The following is a 17882-nucleotide window of genomic DNA, read 5'->3' on the forward strand; positions in this document are numbered from 1 at the left end:
GGCACCCCGGGCACTCAAGCCAGGCTTTCGGTGGGTGCCTGCTCTGTGTGCTCAGGTCTCGGGTCTCGGGCCCAGACTGTGGGCAGGGGTGGGCTCTGGGTGCTGCCTCTGTGCCTTGGACTGTGGGCAGGGGTGGGCCCTGGGTGCTGCCTCTGTGCCTTGGACTGTGGGCAGGGGTGGGCCCTGGGTGCTGCCTCTGTGCCTTGGACTGTGGGCAGAGGTGGGCCCTGGGTGCTGCCTCTGTGCCTTGGACTGTGTCCCTCTGTCCACTCACAGGAGGGCGGCCAGCAGTCCTCGCTCTGGAGCAGACAGCATGTGGCTCACAGCTCTTGCCGGGCACTGACCCCTCACTCGGAGTGCTCCCTGGACCCCACCACAGAGAGCGTGACCGACAGAGGCCACCTTCCACAAGCTGCTGCAGTGACTGGATGGGAAGTGTCCCCATCACCCTCTACCCTCCCCACCCTCTGTCCCGAACTGGGGGTCAGACCTGCATCTGTCTGCTGACACTATCCTGGTTCCTCATTTGCCCTGGGTTCCCAGAGGAGCCTCCGCTCGAGGGGCCTGCCCACCCCTTGCCTGACTTGGAACTGACCAGAGGCGGGAGTCTGATGGGCAGGAGAGGATGGAGGAAAGAAAGAGGCGCGGCCAACAGGAAGGAAGCCTGGGGCTCCATCGGCTCCGCCTGGCACACAGGCAGCGTCCCCACCACTGAGGAAGGGGGGCCTCCTTGGGCTGCCCCGTGTTTCTGGTTGAGTGTCTGCATCTCTTCATCGTGAGAGGCCCTGTCACACCTGGAGGGAAAGGATGCCTGTGGGCGGGTTGGGTGTGCCGGGGGGCAGCTGGTGGGCGGCCTTGGGTGTGGTCTGGGTGGAAGAAGGGTTTGGGCAGGGCCCAGGGACGCCCCCCAGACAGGGGCTGAGGGAACTGGAGTAGCCGTGGTGGCCCTGAAGGGACCGTGGGTGGTGGCGGGGGGTGGGGGGGCGCTGACAAAGCCTGGACCACGTAGGAGCTAAGAGCTTTGGGATCGAGGGACTGTGAAGGCGAAGGCACAGGCCCTGCGGGGAGGGCGGTCGGGAGCTTTGGGGTCCCCCACAGGCTGAGGGACTGTGAAGGCGAACGCACAGGCCCTGTGGATCAGCTTGGCTCCCAGGAGCATTTTCACCACATTTTGTTACTGTGTCTTTCACCCAATCCACACTCGCCCCGTATGGCCTCGTGCTGGGCAGGGGCCCAGGGTAGGGGGCCAAAGGGCCTGGGCTCCACGAGTAGTGCCCCTGCAGAGCGGCGTGGGTGGGCCAGGCATGCATCTAGCCCTGGGCTTGGCCTGGAGCCAATGGAAGGTGGGGAGGGGAGAGGAGGAGTGAGGGGAGGGAGAGGGGAATGGGGAGGGAAAAGAGGGAGGGAGAGGGGGAGGGGTGGGGGGAGGGATAAGGTAGGGAGAGGGTCTTGCTGGGTGGATGCTGGAGCAAAGCACAAGCTCTCCCCTGGGGCAGGGTCTCTGGAAGGCAGGGAGGGGTTGGGGGCTGTAGTACACCAGGACCTGGCAGTGGTGTCTCGGGGCTGGGTCTGACATGTGGCCCTGGAGGCTCAGAGGACAAGGGAACGTGGCCCTCTTGAGGACAGTGAGGGTTGGAGGCTTGCAGCCCATGTGTCAAGGGTCCCAGCAGTGGGTGGTTCAAGGGGCCCGGGAGGGGTGACAATGCCATGAGCCGACCCTCAGCTGTGCTGAGTCCCCACAGTGCCCGCGGGGTCCTGACCTCCCTCATGGGGAGCCACCTGTGATTACTCATTTCCCCCCAAGTCTTCAAGGAGGCGGCTGGCTAGCGCTGCGCACCCTTCTGCCAAGCATGGGCCAGGCCTGGGGGCCGCCCTTCTCAGGGTACCCCCGATCCACTGTGTCCTTTGGGGTCAGGCCTCTAGGCTGAGTCCAGCTGTGGCCTCGTGAGGACCGTTCTTTGGCCAGATCCAGGGCCTGGCTTTCGCAGGTGCAGAGGTCTTGTCGGTTTCCCTTTACTCTAGGGCTCCCCTCTCCCTATGCCTGCCCATGCCTGCTGCTGACCGCTGGGCAGAGCCTGTGTGCCATTGCCCTGCTGGAGGCGGTGTGGATGCCCCCAGCCTGCACCACCCCCGCCCAGGGGAAGGCCGAGGGGTGAGGAGGGCTCAGGGGCTGGGGGTGGACTCGGGACGGCCCCACTCAGGCGATGGGTGAGGCCCAGGTGCACCGCTCAAGTCTGACCACTGGGCCCTTCCGGGACCCTCTCGACGAAGCCCCCCAGGCTCCTAGCCACCTCTCCACTGGAAGCATGTCCCCAGGGCAGTGGCGCTGCCCCACCAGCCAGTCGCACTCATGGAGGTTGCGGCCCCCGGGGGCCTTCGATGCGCTGAGGTCATTTGTCACAGGAAAGACGGTGGATTCCAGGTGTGGACCCGAGGCTGGCGCTGCCCAGAGAGCAGAAGGAGCCAAGGAAACTGCAGCCTCAGGGAGCTGCCTGGATGGGCGGTGCAGGGGCGGGCGGCAGATAGCTCAGGAGACGGCCCCGGCACCTTTACTGCCTTGGGACACGGGACCCATCTGTGAGATCGTGATCCCTGGCCCGCTTAGCATTTTTTGAGTTAACTGTGACTTCTGAATTCCGAGAAATCAGGTTGAGAATTCCTGCTAGGATCCAAGAGCTATGCTATTTATGTCTGTTTGCCTAAGTATCTCTGGAAAGTCACAGGCGAGCCTCGGAAGTGCATCCTGGGCTCCTCTGCATTCGATAACCTCTGAGGGTGGATGGAGGAGGACACCACAGGCGTCGAGAGGAAGGTAGGTTGGTGAGACAGGAGTCAGGTGCAGAAGGACAGGGCCGCTATGCCCTGCAGACGGCACCACGCCACCCAGCTCCAGACAAGAGCTGAGGACGCTTCGTGACTGACAAGATGCTTTGAACGCCATAGCACCGCCGCTCCGGTCTGCTTGCAGTGGGTACCCACAGAAGGGTCTGCAGGATCACTTGTGCTGTGAAGGGCGCCTGTGTTCCAGGGCGAGGTCTGTGTCCCAAGACGTCAGGCCACATGTGGCCTCGAGGGGCCATCCCTGGACCCAGGCATCAGTGGCAGTGTGTCCTGCTCTGCCCTTGAAGCTCCAGTGCCCTCTGCTCCTGCTCAGGGGAGCTAAGTGTGCGGGCACTGGGCTTGGTGCTGTCCTGGGGGTGGAGAAGGGGTTGTGCCACGTGGCCCCTCCTCCCATTCTCAGCCAGCGCTGCTGGAGGCAGACATCAGGACCGGGCGGGAGGCGGAGGTACTCATGGTGTCTAGAGTCAGGGGGCCGCCGAAGTGTGAGATGCCAGGTCCTGGTGGCCGGGCCAGGGCTCTGGGCAAGCCCCCGTGCCTCTGCGGCCTTGGTTTTCCCATCTGTAAAGCTCAGGGCTGGGCTAGAGGGCCATCTGGAAGGCCCAGGCCCTTCCTGGCCTGATGTCCAAGGGTCCACAGGGACATGGGGAAGGGAGGGGAGGCTGCTTCACAGATCTCAGAGCTGCTACCTTGCAGGGTTTTCCCCGCACAAAGCTCCCTCGGCTCCCTCCCACCCACCCCCATCCTTGCCCTCTCCCAGTGAACCCACATTCTTGGAAGTGGCAGGCGCCAGGTCGCTCGCTGGCCTGTGACCTCTGCCCGCCCTTAGGCAGCTCATCCTGAGGACTGGCATCAGGCATGCATTCCAGATGGAACAGGAGGGAGTGGACACCTCCTACTGGCCATTCCCAGGGCCCCAGTGCCTGGGGGCCCCAGCCCAGTGGGGTCCAAGCCAGGCCCAGTGCGTGGCCACGGGCAGGTCCCAAGCCCAAGGCAGTCTCCAGAGTTTGCCCCGTGGCCTAGAGAGGATTCCCGGCTGAAGGAGCCCCAGGAAATCACTCATCCACGGGGTGGGGACAAGCATCCCTCAGCGCCTGGCCAGCACGGGGGAGGCTGCGAGGCAGGTGAAGGTGAGGGGGAGGCTGCGAGGCAGGTGAAGGTGGGAGCAGGTGTCCTCGGCAAGCTGGGCTGTGACACGGAATCTAAGTGTCTCGGTGCCATTGGACTTCCAAACCGAAACACGGCCCGCAGACCTGAAATAACCGACGCGGCCCGTGGACCCCAAATAACCGACACGTATTACAGACCCCAAATAACTGACACGGCTTACAGACCCCAAATAACTGACGCGGCCCGCAGACCTGAAATAACCGACACGGCCCGCAGACCCTAAATAACCGACATAGCCCACAGACCCCAAATAACCGACGCGGCCCACAGACCCCAAATAATCGACATGTATTACAGACCCCAAATAACTGACACGGCTTACAGACCCCAAATAACCAACGCGGTCCGCAGACCCCAAATAACCGACGCGGCTTACAGACCCCAAATAACCAACACGGCTTACAGACCCCAAATAACCGACACAGCCCACAGACCCCAAATAACCGACACAGCCCGCAGACCCCAAATAACCGACGCGGCCCGCAGACCCCAAATAACCAACGCGGCCCACAGACCCCAAATAACCGACGCAGCCCACGGACCCCAAATAACCGACACGGCCTGCAGACCCCAAATAACCGACGTGGCCCGCAGACCCCAAATAACCGAAACAGTCCGCAGACCCCAAATAACCGACACGGCTTGGTGCACTTGATCAGAAAGGGCGGCCGGACTGCAAAATTAGGATGCCATTATTCGTTGCTAAATGGGGAATCAGCCCCTGAGCACCTGTGAAATCACAAAAGGTCTACTTGTTTCTGGAGTGTCTTCCCTTTGTCTGTCAAAGGGAGCAGAAAATGTGGAAAGTTCTGTCTACTTAGAGGCCCTTCCTCAAAGTGCGCTGGCTAGCAGGATTAGGAGGGAAGTGCCTGTGGCAGGCAGGTGGTCTGAAGGGATTAGGAGGGAGGTGCCCGTGGCAGGCAGGTGGTCTGGAGGGATTAGGAGGGAGGTGTCCGTGGCGGGCAGGTGGTCTAGAAGGATTAGGAGGGAGGTGTCTGTGGCGGGCAGGTGGTCTGGAGGGATTAGGAGGGAGGTGCCCATAAAAGGCAGGTGGTCTGGAAGGATTAGGAGGGAGGTGTCCGTGGCGGGCAGGTGGTCTAGAAGGATTAGGAGGGAGGTGCCCGTGAAAGGCAGGAGGTCTGGAGGGATTAGGAGGGAGGTGCCCATGAAAGGCAGGAGGTCTGGAGGGATTAGGAGGGAGGTGCTCATGGCAGGCAGGTGGTCTGGAGGGATTAGGAGGGAGGTGCCTGTGAAAGGCAGGTGGTCTGGAGGGATTAGGAGGGAGGTGCCCGTGAAAGGCAGGTGGTCTGGAAGGATTGGGAGGGAGGTGCCCGTGGTGGGCAGGTGGTCTGGAGGGATTAGGAGAGGAGGGACCCACGGCAGGCAGGTGGCCAGTGGGATTAGGAGGGGAGATGCCCATGGCAGGCAGGTGGCTTGGCAGGATTAGGAGGGCAGGTGCCCCTGGTGGGCAGGTGGCCCAGCCTACCCAGAACCTCCCCAGTTCAGCCACATTTCCATGTAACAGATGCAGAAACAACCCTTCAGTAGGCTGTGCTTACATTGGAGCAGGTGCTTGGGGACCCGGGATCACTGAATTATCCAGCAGCACCTATGTCCAGGGCCCCACGCAGACATCACTCTACGGCAAAGGGATTGGGCAGGAAACTAAAGACAAGGAAGGGGAAGAGGCTGAATAGAGGTCAAAACAGAATTCCGGAAAATAAATCTGCATTGTGAGATCTGGGTATACAGGAAGCAGGCTAATCGTTCAGACATGGGCGTCAGGCCACTGGCTTCTGTTTTGTGTAGAAAGGGTCCGCTCAGGGTGCATAATATTTGCCCTTATTCTTTTTTTTTTTTTATTTTATTTTTTTATTTTTTTTTGAGACGGAGTCTTGCTCTGTCACCCAGGCTGGAGTGCAGTGGCGCGATCTCGGCTCACTGCAAGCTCCGCCTCCCGGGTTCACGCCATTCTCCTGCCTCAGCCTCTCCGAGTAGCTGGGACTACAGGCCGGCTAATTTTTTGTATTTTTGGTAGAGACGGGGTTTCACCGTGGTCTCGATCTCCTGACCTCGTGATCCGCCCGCCTCGGCCTCCCAAAGTGCTGGGATTACAAGCGTGAGCCACGACGCCCGGCCTGCCCTTATTCTTTTTCTTCCAGTATTTCTTTATATTTCTTACAGAATCTCTCTCTCTCAGCCTTTCTTTCTTCTCACTCATATAGTTAGAAATGGCAGATCCAAGAAGCTTCTCTCTGAACATTCGACCCTGTGCTGCCCAGTGTTGCTCTGCAGAACGGCCAGCTCCGGGGTGTGGCAGGTGCCTGGGTCAGTGGCTTTCAGCACATTCCCCACGTCACTGCCTGATAAGGCTGCTCTGTGTGCAGGGACGCAGGATGTGGCACTACAACAGCCTGGGCTGTTTGCATGAACCTTGTGACTGATGGCAGCACCTGCCTTCCCGCTGGAGTGTGAGGCTCTGTAACTGTGGCCAGCAGAGCTGGCAGAGCACACAGGAGTGACCCGTCCCAGCAAGAATCCGGAGCTTGAGCCTGAGCAGCTTCTTGGGCAGAAGTGCAGGGCACACTTTGCTGCGTTTTGCTGCTGGAGGAAGGAGCAGGCTCCATGTGGATCCTCCCCACGTGCTGTCTCCCAGGACAGGAGAACGTTGGAGACGGCACCTAGAGTCTCGGACTCTGCTGGATGTCTTTTCCCTCATTGGCCCTGTGGTGTATCCTTCTGTGGAGACAAACCACACCCAGGAACGCTGCTGCTGCTGAGTCCTGAGTGTATCTTCCAGCCCCTCCTTGAGTGTATCTTTCTGTGGAGACAAACCACATCCAGGAACGCCACCACCGCTGAGTCCCGAGTCCTTCCAGGCCCTCCCTGAGTGTGCGGAGGCCGTGGGGCCTGACACTGCATGATGGGCAGTGTGCTGCTCAGCCACGCATCAGAACAAAGTACGAAAGTGATTGCTTTCCATCGACACATCCAGCCCAGCTGAGCGCGGAGGCCGATTTCACACAACTACATCCCTGCCATTTGTCTCTTTCTGGTTTCAACATTTAATCAGGAGGGGCTGGATGCCAAGCCTGGAGAATACGAAGAGGAGGGACCTTCACGTCATTGTCATCGAGGGGAGGAGAGGTCAGGGGACTGTTGCTCTGCAATAGGAGGTGGGCACCGGGCAGAAGGTCAGGGGTCTCACTTAAGAGGAAGCTGAGGTGCAGGGAGGAGGCTGGAGTGGAGACGGGAGGTACCCATCCCACTGGAGGGACTGACCCTCAGTGTCCAAAGGGCAGGCGAGGCCAGGAAGGGGCAGACAGGAAGGCTCTGAGCCAGAGCTGAGCAGCAATGGGTGGTCTGGGGGGTGGTCCTGTGGGCAAGCAGTCAGGCTTCCAGCTGGGGAGAAAAAGTATCCAGGTGGTGTGGAGGTGGCAGAGCAGGAGGCTGAGAAAGGGACCTGGAGGCCTGCTGGGGTCAGGGCAGTCCACAGAGCAGGAAAGTTGAGGTCCAGGGAGCGGAGGCTGGGAGAGGAGGAGGGACAGGAAAGGTGGGGAAGACTCCTGGGCCTGGAGGTGTGGCCTGATCTGGGAAAGGGGGTAGAGAGTTTGGCACAATGTCTAGCACCCAGACACGAATGCTGGGACAGCAGTGCCGCTGCTGAGCTGCAAAGACATTGGGGGTGTGGAGCTGGTTCCATGGAGGACATGAGGGGAGGGGTTGGGGCTGGTTCCATGGAGGACATGAGGGCAGGGGTTGGGGCTGGTTCCATGGAGGACATGAGGGGAGGGGTGGAGCTGGGGCCACGTGCACACAGTATTGAGCTGTCTTGGGATGTCTGAGGGAGGCATCAGGAAGCTATGGCAAATGTGTGTAGTGGTCAGGACTGGTGCGCAGACTGCAAATGGTGTTTTGGGGACTGGCAACAGAGTCTTGCAACAGAGTCTAGTGTCTAGAATCTTGAGAGTATTGGGAGGTGACAGTGGCCACCATGTTGGTCGAAGGTGAGGGTGCCTGAATCCAAGGAGGCGCCACTGTGAGGGCTTGGGTGGCTGAGCTGGTGCCTCTGTGGGCCTGGGGGGTCCTGTGTCCAACACCCCTGTCTCCTCCCTGCCAATCCTCTTCCTTCTTCCCTTCTGTTGTCCCTCCCTGCTTCCTTCTCCATGGAGTCACCCTAGCCCCATTAAACAGTGCCAAGAGTTCATGGACTCCTCGGTTGAGGCTGCGTCTGTCCTTCTCCTAAACTCTCCCCTACAAGGCTGAGGGTGACACTTCTGTTGGCCGAAGGCTCACGCCAGGTTCTGTGTGGTTTCTCACCCACAGGAGGCCCTGAGGCAGAGCTCTGGGGCCAGGGACTAGATTCACACACAACCTACAACCATGCCTGCACTGAAGACACCAGCAGGGCAGCAGGTCCTGCACACTCCCAGGTGTGCTCGGGGAGGTCTGTGTGATGCCCGGTCCAGGCCTAACCTTGAGGCACTCCCTGGCCCCTCGTGCCCACACCCACTCCACTCCTCACACGTGGAGAAAGGGAAGAAGGCTGGCCTGGCCAAGGCAGGCCACACGGCAGGATGTGAGGGTCACCCACTCCCTCACACCCCTCTGCTGTACCCAAATCACAGAAAAGAAATGAAACAATGTTTTTCATCATTGTAATGAAGATCTCCTCGCAGAGACAAGCCACCCAAAACCACGCTGCGTTGATCAAGTGGGGACTCCCTTCATTCAGCTTGACACTAAAAGTTGCAGCACAATTTTAGATAGGCTGGTTTTTTCCCTAACTATCTAGAGATCTGTGAGAATTAAACAGCATATTTTTAAACAACCAATGGGCCAGAGAAGAAATCACAAGGAGAAGTAGAAATGGCTACGTGGAGATAAATGAAACAAAAAAACCCACGAGGCAGCTCAGGGATGCAGGAAAAGCAGCACTCAGAGGAAAATTCATAGCTGTGAACATCCACATAAGAAAAATGAGCTCAAGTCAACCATCTGATTTTATACCATAAGAAACCTGAAAAGAGAAGAGCAAGCTAAATCCAACGCTAACAGAAGAAAGGAAGTAATAAAGACCAGAGTGGAGATAAATAAAATAGACAACAGAAAAATAAAGACCATCAATGAAACTCAAACTGGCTTTTTAAACAGATCAAGAAAATTGGCAAACCTTTAGCTAGACTGACAAAGAAAAAAAAGAGAGACTCATATTGTATTGGAAGTTGTAGCCAGCACAGTTAGGCGAGAAAAAGAAATGAAGCCCTCCAGGCTGGAGGGGAAGAAGTAGAATTATCATTACGTACAGATGGCGTGATAATTATATATACAGGAAATACTAAAGAATTAACAAAACACAAACTAGAGCCACTAAAGGGATTCAGCTGCAGGACACAAGGTTGGCACACAGAAATCAGCTGTGTTTTGTTCACAAGCAAATGAGCAATCCGAAAAGAAAGCTAAGAAAAGAATCCCATTTATAAAAACATCCAAAAGAATAAAATCCTTGGGAAAAAAATTCAACCAAGGAGGTGCAAGATGTGTGCACTGGAGATGGCAAAGCTTTGCTGGAAGAAATTAAAGAGCAAAATAAAAGGAAAGACGTCCTGTGCTCACGAATTGAAAGACGTGGTGCTGTTAAAACGGTGATGCTTCTTATTGTGGCCTTCAGATGCAATTGTGACTCCAGTGGCACTCAGAGCTGGCGTGGCACTCAGAGCTGGCGTGGCCCCAGATAAACACTGCCCAGGAGCCCGTGATGGGCACTCTGAGCCGCGGGGGTGAGACTGTGCAGAGACATGACCTGCCGCTTTATCTGTGAGTGTCTTTGGCCTTGATGGCCTTCCCCCAGGAAGCATGCTGCACACTCTGTGTGACGTCCATCCGCTCGCCCAGGCCTCACCTCGACAGGATCTGGGATGGGTGTCTGCTGCGGTACCCCTGATGCGGGGAAGCCAGCATCTCGTGGCTGGTGCCCTTCCTGGTGGCTCTCCAGTCCCCTGTGCCCTGAGGCCAGGCTGTGCCCATCCTGTGCACCCTCCTTGGCCCAGTGCCGCTGTACTGGGGACGCCCACAGGGATCCATGTGGGTGGATGGGGATGACCAGATCCTGGCACGGCAGGGGCTGAAGAGAGCAGAGGGACCCATCCTGGTGGGGTTGCTGGGCGGGTCCCAGGCAGGACCGCAGCTTGGGCCTGGAAAAGGGTCTCCAAGGGTTCCCAGGAGCTGGAGCCTGCGTGTGACTCATTCAGTCAGCAGGGGCCCCACCAGCTGCGATGCTGCTGGAATTCGGAGAAAACGCTTTGTGAATGGAGGGGAGCGATGGGCCTGGGACTAAAGCAGGGAAGCACCAGCCAGCAGGGGCTCCGGCGCCCCCCAGACCCAAGGCGCCCCCCTCGGGCTCCAGTCCTGCTGCCCTTGCCCTGGTGTGGGCTCCAGGCCACACACCCGTCAGGGCAGGGATCCCCATCAGGCCACTGCCCCTCCACAGGCCCAGGGTGGTTCTGAGGGCCTGGCTGTGCAGTGCCTCCTAACCGGGGTGGCAGAGGGTGCCCCAAATCTCTCCACACAGGCTCACATGCATGGGGGGCTCATCCTGGGACCAAGGGGCGATGAGGCCAGGTGACTCCCCATCTAGAAAGTGGCAGAATCTGGTGCGGAGCCCAGGCTTGGGCTGTCCTAGTAACAAGGGCCACACTCCTGCTTGAGGGGAGAGGCAGACGGCGGCTGTGACCTTGGCCCCTGCAGTTGGAACGTTCGGGCCGCAGAGGCTGCCGGCTTCTCGCTGCTGGGCCTCCCTGGACTGGCCCCTCCGTTCCTTGACCTCGCCCTGACCAGAGGGCAGGTTCCTGCCCACAGAGTCCAACCCCTGCAGAGTTGGGGGTCTTGGGGGATGTCCGCCCCCTCTGCCGACCAGGTCATCTTGTGGAGAGGGGAGGTGCCAGGCTGAGGTGGGGCATCCCCCATGCTCACACAGAAAGGGACTCAGGCCTGTGAAATGCTCACGGACACCAGCGCAGCAACATTTTACGTGGCTGTATCTTCCCTGGACTCTGAAGGTTTGGTTTCCAGGAAGCAGAGCAGAGGTGGCCGTTGCACGTGGGCCAACCCGGGCTGTGGGCCTTCAGGATGGCGAGGCCTTTCTCAAAACGTCGGCGGCTCCAGGAGTGTCCTCTCAGCTCACGCAGCCGCTTCTCGGGGATGGCCGTTTTCTCGTTATTTCTTGTTAAACACTTGCAGAGCTGGGCCGGGGGCTTACACACAGCTCCTTCATGCATGGCGGCTGAGACTTGGCCACTGCCCATGTGAGTGGGAGCTGGCCGTGCTGCCCCGTCCCGGCGGAGGGTCGGGCAGGAAGTGGTGTGGGCATTCTTTTCAGAGGGCAGGATGCGAACGGCCAGAGGGTGTGGGCAACGTGCTGCCTGGAGAGGCGTCCGCGCCCTTCCCTCCCAGACCACAAGATTCTTGGAACTCAAGAACTAAATTTCTGTTGGCATTGATAACGTGTGGGCCACGTAGAGTTCTGGGAATGGGACTGGGGATGCAGGGCCGCTGGGAAGGGCCTCTCTGATGAGGAGGTTTCCTGGTGGAGGAGGGGGAGGTGAGCAGAGGCTGTGGGCCAGGGCCTGGAGGGCAGACTGTGAGCCCCTTCGGGGTGTGGGGAGAAAGGCCCCGCTCCAGCCTGCTGGTCTCCCTGAGGAGGTGCAGCCCAGTCTCCCAGCACAGTCCCCCAGCAGCCCCAGGCCCAGCCACGGAGAGGGCAGGCCCTTGGCGGAGCCCAAGTTAACACCGCCCACCACTCCCCAGTCTGCACCTGCCTCAGGGGTGCACAGGCTGAGCCCTGGCCAGGCCCCGGGGGGGCGGCTGGGGAGGCAGAGTGACCAGGCAGGCCAGGAACCAAGGAACACGGCTGGAACACGGCACCGTGTGGACACCCCCTGCCACAATGTCAAGACCTTTCTTACACAGGAAGGGGGCCCAGAGGGCAGGGGGTGGAGGATGGGGGTCTCCAGGCAGCCCCAGGAGGAAGCAGTCGCCTCGGCACCGTGGCCGCAAGCAGGGTCTTGCCATCGCTGGGTCTGCTGGTCAGTCTGAGCCCCGGGCCCGCTGGCCCCCCAGCACCTGGACAGACGCACGGCTCTGTGGCGCGCATTGGCAGACACCGGATGGAAGAGCGCTGGGGTGTTCCACGGCTGCCAGCCTGGTCTTCAAAACCAGGCAGCTCTTCCATCAATTACAGACGAGGAAATGCATTTTGAGAGTGATTTATAAACCCAGGGGACCTGGGGCCTCCCTGGCGGGAGAGGCAAGATAATGAAACCCTACCTCCCCAGCCCCCACCAGCGGCAGAAGCACCACCCAACCCTGGTTGCTAAGTGGCAATGTGTCTGCGTGGATCTGAAAATCAAACAGTGTCAGAAAATGCCCTGGGTGGAAATGAGTGCTGTTTACTGAAACAACACAGGACGTGGCTGTATCTGCCTTGAAATGAATTCTTCAGACGGTTTTGGATGGGGCAGTGCTGGGCAGCCCTTCCGAGAAAGCGGGTGTCCGTGCGCCAGCACCAGGTCACATCTCACATGCAACCGGACGAATGTCCTCCAAGACCCCCTGGGACCGCCGGGCACAGAGCAGCCTCTGGCGGGGGTGCCTCACACAGGGCGCTGCTCTGGGCAAACCGGAAGTGCCCAAGGCAGGCATTCAGGGAGCCTCAGGGAACCCCAGAGGACAGGCCAGGTAGGCACCCAAGGCCTCGAGGCCACGCTCTGAACCTGGCTTTCGCCCACTGAGTGTCTGGGATTCAGTCTCAGTTCAGAAAAGGAAACGCCAAAGGCGCTGGAACTCCCTGGCGAGCTCCGGCCGGGTCACAGCCGTGGCCAGACCCCAGTCTAAAGCAGCTGTCCCGGCTCCCTGACCCGGCTTTTTCCTGCTGGTGCAGAGGAGCTTCTGCCACCTCCCAGACGTGGAAGCCCGGGTTTCCCTGGCTCTGGACTGAGGGAGAGAGGGAGGGAGGTCTGCGCCCATGCCATCATGGGATGCCATCACGGGCTGTTTCCACGCCTCTAGGCAGGCCCGTGGTTCCTACCAAGGCCACGGTGAATTCCCAGCCTGAGGATGGATGGGGACCAACAGCAGATGCAGGCCGCCGGGGCCGGGGGGAGGGCGAGTGTCCCATCCCAGCAACTGGGCCTCACACAGCAGAGACGGGGAGGGGAGGTGCTGGGAACCGGGGGACCACACCTGCCTCCTGGCCTGAAGGGTCCAGGCCAGGGCCACCTTGAAATGAGTGCCTGAGTGTGTGAGGTTTTCCACCCACCGACAGTAGCTGCCTGATGTTACGGAGACCGTGAAGCCGAAGCCAAAACCACCCAGAGCCCGTTTCCCTGGTGTGGCTGCCCTGTAGGGCACAGAGGGTCTCATGCCAGCAACTCTGTAGCACAGGAGGCTTGTCCAGCCCCCAACACATGCCAGCCCCAGATCAGCCCCAGACCAGCCCTAGACCAGCCCTAGACCAGCCGGGCTCCAGCTGCAGATGTGGAGGGCAGGGCACCGCCTGTCTCAGACTCCACCCGGGACCCTCCACCCTCAGGGCCCCCTCTGCCCCACCCCCAGTGACCGGCGCCCCTCCCCTCCAGCACACCGCCCCACCCCTAGATCCTTCGCCCGCTCCCCACCCTCCCTGGGAACACTGACCGCCCCCCACGGACCGGGTCGTCCTCAGGCCTCTGGTGGCCTGGCGAGGAGGTTTGCCAAGACCCAGAAGGTGCATGCAGTGTCCAGGGCCCGGGTGGCAGGGCCTCGCGCCCACATGCACTCAGTACCTGAGCAGGGGCTGCCTGGGGTACGGCGGCTGGTCTGCGTCCAGGCACAGAGGGGCCTTCTTGGTCACCTGCTTGTAGATGTTCCTGGCGGTCACTCCTATCCACAGCATGGTGGACAGCGTGGAATAGTGCAGCACGATACCCACCTGTGGGGAGCAGCGGTCAGCCAGGCCCTCGGCGGGCACCCACCCCCCAGAGCCCAGCAGCCCCGGCCCGGGCTTGCGTCTTCAAGAATGAGAGCAGCAGGCGGCCAGAAGCGTCTGTATCCCAGGGCAGATGGCGGCTGCCCCACAGCCGCCCGGAACTCACAGGGAGATGCTGAGCTGCAGAGACCCTTGAACGGCTCAGCTTTGCTCCTGCACAGAGATGGGAGCAGGGAGTCTGTGGGGACCCATGGGCCTGTGCACTCACGCCCCTCTGCATGCACACCCCTCTGTGGGCCCTGTGGCCCAGGCACGGATGCTGTGAGCTGCAGACCAACGTCCCCTGAGCTCAGACCTGGACAGGTGTCCACCAAGGGAGAGGAGGTGAAGTCCTCAGTGGGGTCACGCCAGGATGCTCTTACTGTGAGTAGGATGAGCCCCCCACAGGGACGGCATTCGTGTGACCCTGCAGGTCACTGTTCCTCATTGCTATGGAAACTTCCTGCGTTAGCTGATTACGAGGGCCACACTGCTACCTTTGGAGTAATAACCTGACATTTTGAAGTGACAGGTAAAATACTGCTATAATTGGAAAGGACATAAATGTTTAAGGAATACAGAGATTCGCCGCATAAAGCTAACGTCGCACCATTATGATGATTTATCAAATCCAGAGCTCAATTTTCACTCATGAGGAGGCTCTGCAATAATTGATGAGAATATTGTGGGGTGGGCTGGAAAGATCGGAGGGCCGCGTTTGCAGTTTCAGATGAGCTCCCTGCGCGCCGCTGGTGGCAGGAGACACAGCAGGCCCCGGGGGCCTCCACCTTTTCCCCCGGCCTGGCCACTGAGTGTGGGGTCGTGTCCCATCCCAGTGTCTAGGCCTCATGCAGCCTAGTGGAGACAGGGAGGCCTGGAAACCATGGGGCACCGCGTGGAGGAGCGGGGCAGAGGCGGCCCCCCACGCCTGGCTTCGCGTTCTTTCTTTCCAGGAAGCAGCCGTGGGGCTGTCACTGTCACCGCCCGGGGCGCTGAGCAGGATGGCAGAGCTGGCCCTGCCCCTTGTCTGTCTGGGCCGAGCCTCACCCAGGCTGTGTTCATCTGGGGATCACAAGAAGGTGTAAGTGGCAGAGCTCTGAGTCCTGGACACCGACTTCAGGCTGGACAGATGGAGAGGCTGCAGGGAAGCCACCAGCTACCCACGGTGCTGCACAGCCGCCCCACCCCGCCGGACCCAGGGCCAGTGCCTGTCTCTGTTGACTGTGTCACTTAGCATGCGAATGGGGCTCACGGGCCGGCTCTTTGTTGCCATAGCAACTGTCCGTCCTCTCCAGCCATCCAGAGCCTGGGGCCAGGTTTCACTCAGTGCTGAGCTGTGGCCCTGGTGGGCGGGGCAGGCGGGCGGGAAGGCGGATCGGCCACCACTGGCCCACGTGTGGGCAGGTCGGGCTCCAAGTCTAGTTTTTACTGGACCCTCAGGTCTCCTTCCTTCAGCCAGTGGTGGCTGAATTCTCCTCCTTACCCGGAGGCTGCGAACGAGGAGCCGGCTGGCCTCAGTGTGAGATCAATGGGAGAGCTTCTGTTCATGTCGCAGAGCACAGGGGAGCAGACAGGTCATCGGGGAGCTCGGAGCACGTTGCTTTGTGGGCTCCCCAAGTGGCTCTGGAGCTGCAGCCACTGCGGCCCCTGCCTCCGCTTCCCGAGCCTGGCGTCGTGCCTCCGGCAGGCACCTCCCACCCCCAGCTGCTCTCACGGTTCAGTTTCCACACTTGCGTCCTGTCCTGGAACGCGGCTTCACAGTGAGACCATGTGGGTTTGTCTCTGGCAGTGCCCTGGTGCCCACAGCACGGCCTGGCACCTTGCGGGCCCTCAGCACGTTTGCTGAGTGAGCGAGTGAGTGGATTGTGCTCCCTGGGAGACCAGCACAGCATCTGGAGATAGGCCACAGTCTTTTCCGCTCATTTCCTCCTGAGGGCTGTCACCTTAACAAGATCTCCTCCAAGACTGCAACCCTCTGGAACCTTCCAAACCTGCCCGCCACAGCCCCAACACCCCAGCATCCACTCCAAGCTGTTACCGCAGGCCTGGGCCCCAGGAGCTCTGTCCAGGCAAGCAGTGGCAGGTGTTCCCAAAGGCGCGGGCAGGGTTTGCTGAAGGCCCTTGGGGGGGCCCCCACCTGCGGATCCAGCAGGCTTCGTCCCAGTGTGGGGTGTGCTTGGTGGCAAAGTGCAGACGTGACAGTGACGGCCTCTCGCAGGCACGTACAGGCTGGATGTCAATGGCGTCTCCCGGGCACTTGCTGTGGTCGTTTCCAGCTTACCAGAGGAATGATGAAGGGGACAGGAGGTACGTCCGACCTCAGCTGCCTTCAGGTGCGTGCCAGCGACTCCTGCGCCGGGGCCACGGTGGGCCCAGGCCCAGGCCCAGGCGGGGGCACGGCCTCCTGGCAGTCTGGCATGATGTGTGGTCACACAGACACGACGCCTCCTCTGCGTGCCGGACGCCAGGGCCCTGTGTTTGTGTGAGCGCCTGCCCGGCCCGTCCCAGCCTGGCACATGGAAGTGTAGTGCTGGGAAGGAAGGAAGCCCGCGGCCGCGGCAGGCAGGTGTGGGAGCCCGTGGGGGAGTCTGGGGGGTTCTGTGCACTCAGCTCAGATTCTCCCCAGACACCCCTGTGGAGCAAACCCTGCGTGAGTCTCGACTACTGCTGTCTGCAGGTGCACATCAGTGCCAGGTACTACGGGAAGGTCCCAGAAACCGCAGGGAGGATCCCTGGCCAGTTGCCCTGCAGTCAAGGCAGCCCCCTGGCTGTGTCCGGGCCCTGGAGGTGACTGTGCTGGGCTGTGTGGCTGCTGAAGTGGGCTGGCCACTGGGACTGGGCTGGGTGTGCGGGGAGGAGCCGCCCCGGAGCTGTGGCTACAGAGGCCCCAGGCAGGTCCTCTCGTTGGCCATGAGCCACAGCCCCAAGTGGATGAGGACGGGGCTTGGTTTTGAAGTAAGGGCCTCCACCGTGAGCTCTGCCGGGAACTGAGTGTGATGTACACGTCCCCCCTTTTAAACCAAGGTCAGGCTGGGTCCCCGGATGTGAGGAGCCCTTCTGCGTGTCGTTCTTTCCAACGCTCGGTGCCCTCCAGCTCTCCCCGCCAGGGGGGAGGAGGGTTCCCCAAGTGACATTTCTGTTTGGCTTCCGGGGGTGGGGGCATCTGTGCAGAGGACGAGCTTGCCTTCCTGGTGACTCAGGCGGCAGCATCTGCAGGTTCCTCCCTGGACCGGAGTGTGTGCCCCTCCTCGAGCTGCCACCAGCACTTTCTCCGGGAGGGACGGGCTGTGTCCCCCAGCACTTTCTCTGGGAGGGGCGGGCTGTGTCCCCCAGCACTTTCTCTGGGAGGGGCGGGCTGTGTCCCCCAGCACTTTCTCTGGGAGGGGCGGGCTGTGTCCCCCCAGCACCTTCTCCGGGAGGGGCGGGCTGTGTCCCTGCTCCCGGGCAGCGTGCCCTTTGGGGACGGTAAGTGTCAGGTCAGCGCTGGCCTGGAGGGGGCCGTGCAGTGGAATCAACCCTGGGGTCGAACGTGGAGCACGTGGCTTGCATGGTGTGAAGCCGAGACACCGGCGTGCCGGGGCCTGACCCCCTTCCTAGGAAATAGCTGAGCAAACGCTGGAATATTATTTAGTAAACAAGACAACGCTCACACTTCCCCTCTGGTAGGAGCCCACAAGGGCGCCCCTGCACTCACCGCCTGGCACAGGATGGGGTACTTGGTGCGATTGATGCCGCCGGCGAACACCGTGAAGGTCAGGGCTGCGTGGAAGCAGAAATTCAGGAGCGTGTGCCGGCCCTTGCGGCTGATGCGGATGGCGCTGTGGGACAGGAAGAGGGGTTTCACACGAGCAGCGACTCTGCACGGGGAGGT

At 60.5% G+C, this 17882-nt stretch overlaps 1 protein-coding gene across 2 annotated transcripts in view; it reads right to left on the reverse strand.

The window, feature by feature from the left end:
• The window catches only part of ADGRA1 (adhesion G protein-coupled receptor A1), a 43171-nt gene that overhangs the window by 15014 nt on the left and 10275 nt on the right, over positions 1-17882 (reverse strand). Inside the window, exons 3-4 of one of the 2 annotated variants that reach the window (XM_055244937.2) lie at positions 17706-17829; positions 13830-13975 (exon numbers count right to left, since the gene is read on the reverse strand). In XM_055244937.2, coding sequence (XP_055100912.2) covers positions 13830-13975; positions 17706-17829 — 270 coding nt within the window. Of the gene's footprint in view, positions 1-13829; positions 13976-14327; positions 14347-17705; positions 17830-17882 lie in introns of those variants that run through there. The other variant, XM_063616210.1, reaches the window with a different exon arrangement.

The sequence above is a fragment of the Symphalangus syndactylus genome, chromosome 2 (assembly GCF_028878055.3).
Source record: "Symphalangus syndactylus isolate Jambi chromosome 2, NHGRI_mSymSyn1-v2.1_pri, whole genome shotgun sequence".
NCBI classification, from domain to species: Eukaryota; Metazoa; Chordata; class Mammalia; order Primates; family Hylobatidae; genus Symphalangus; species Symphalangus syndactylus.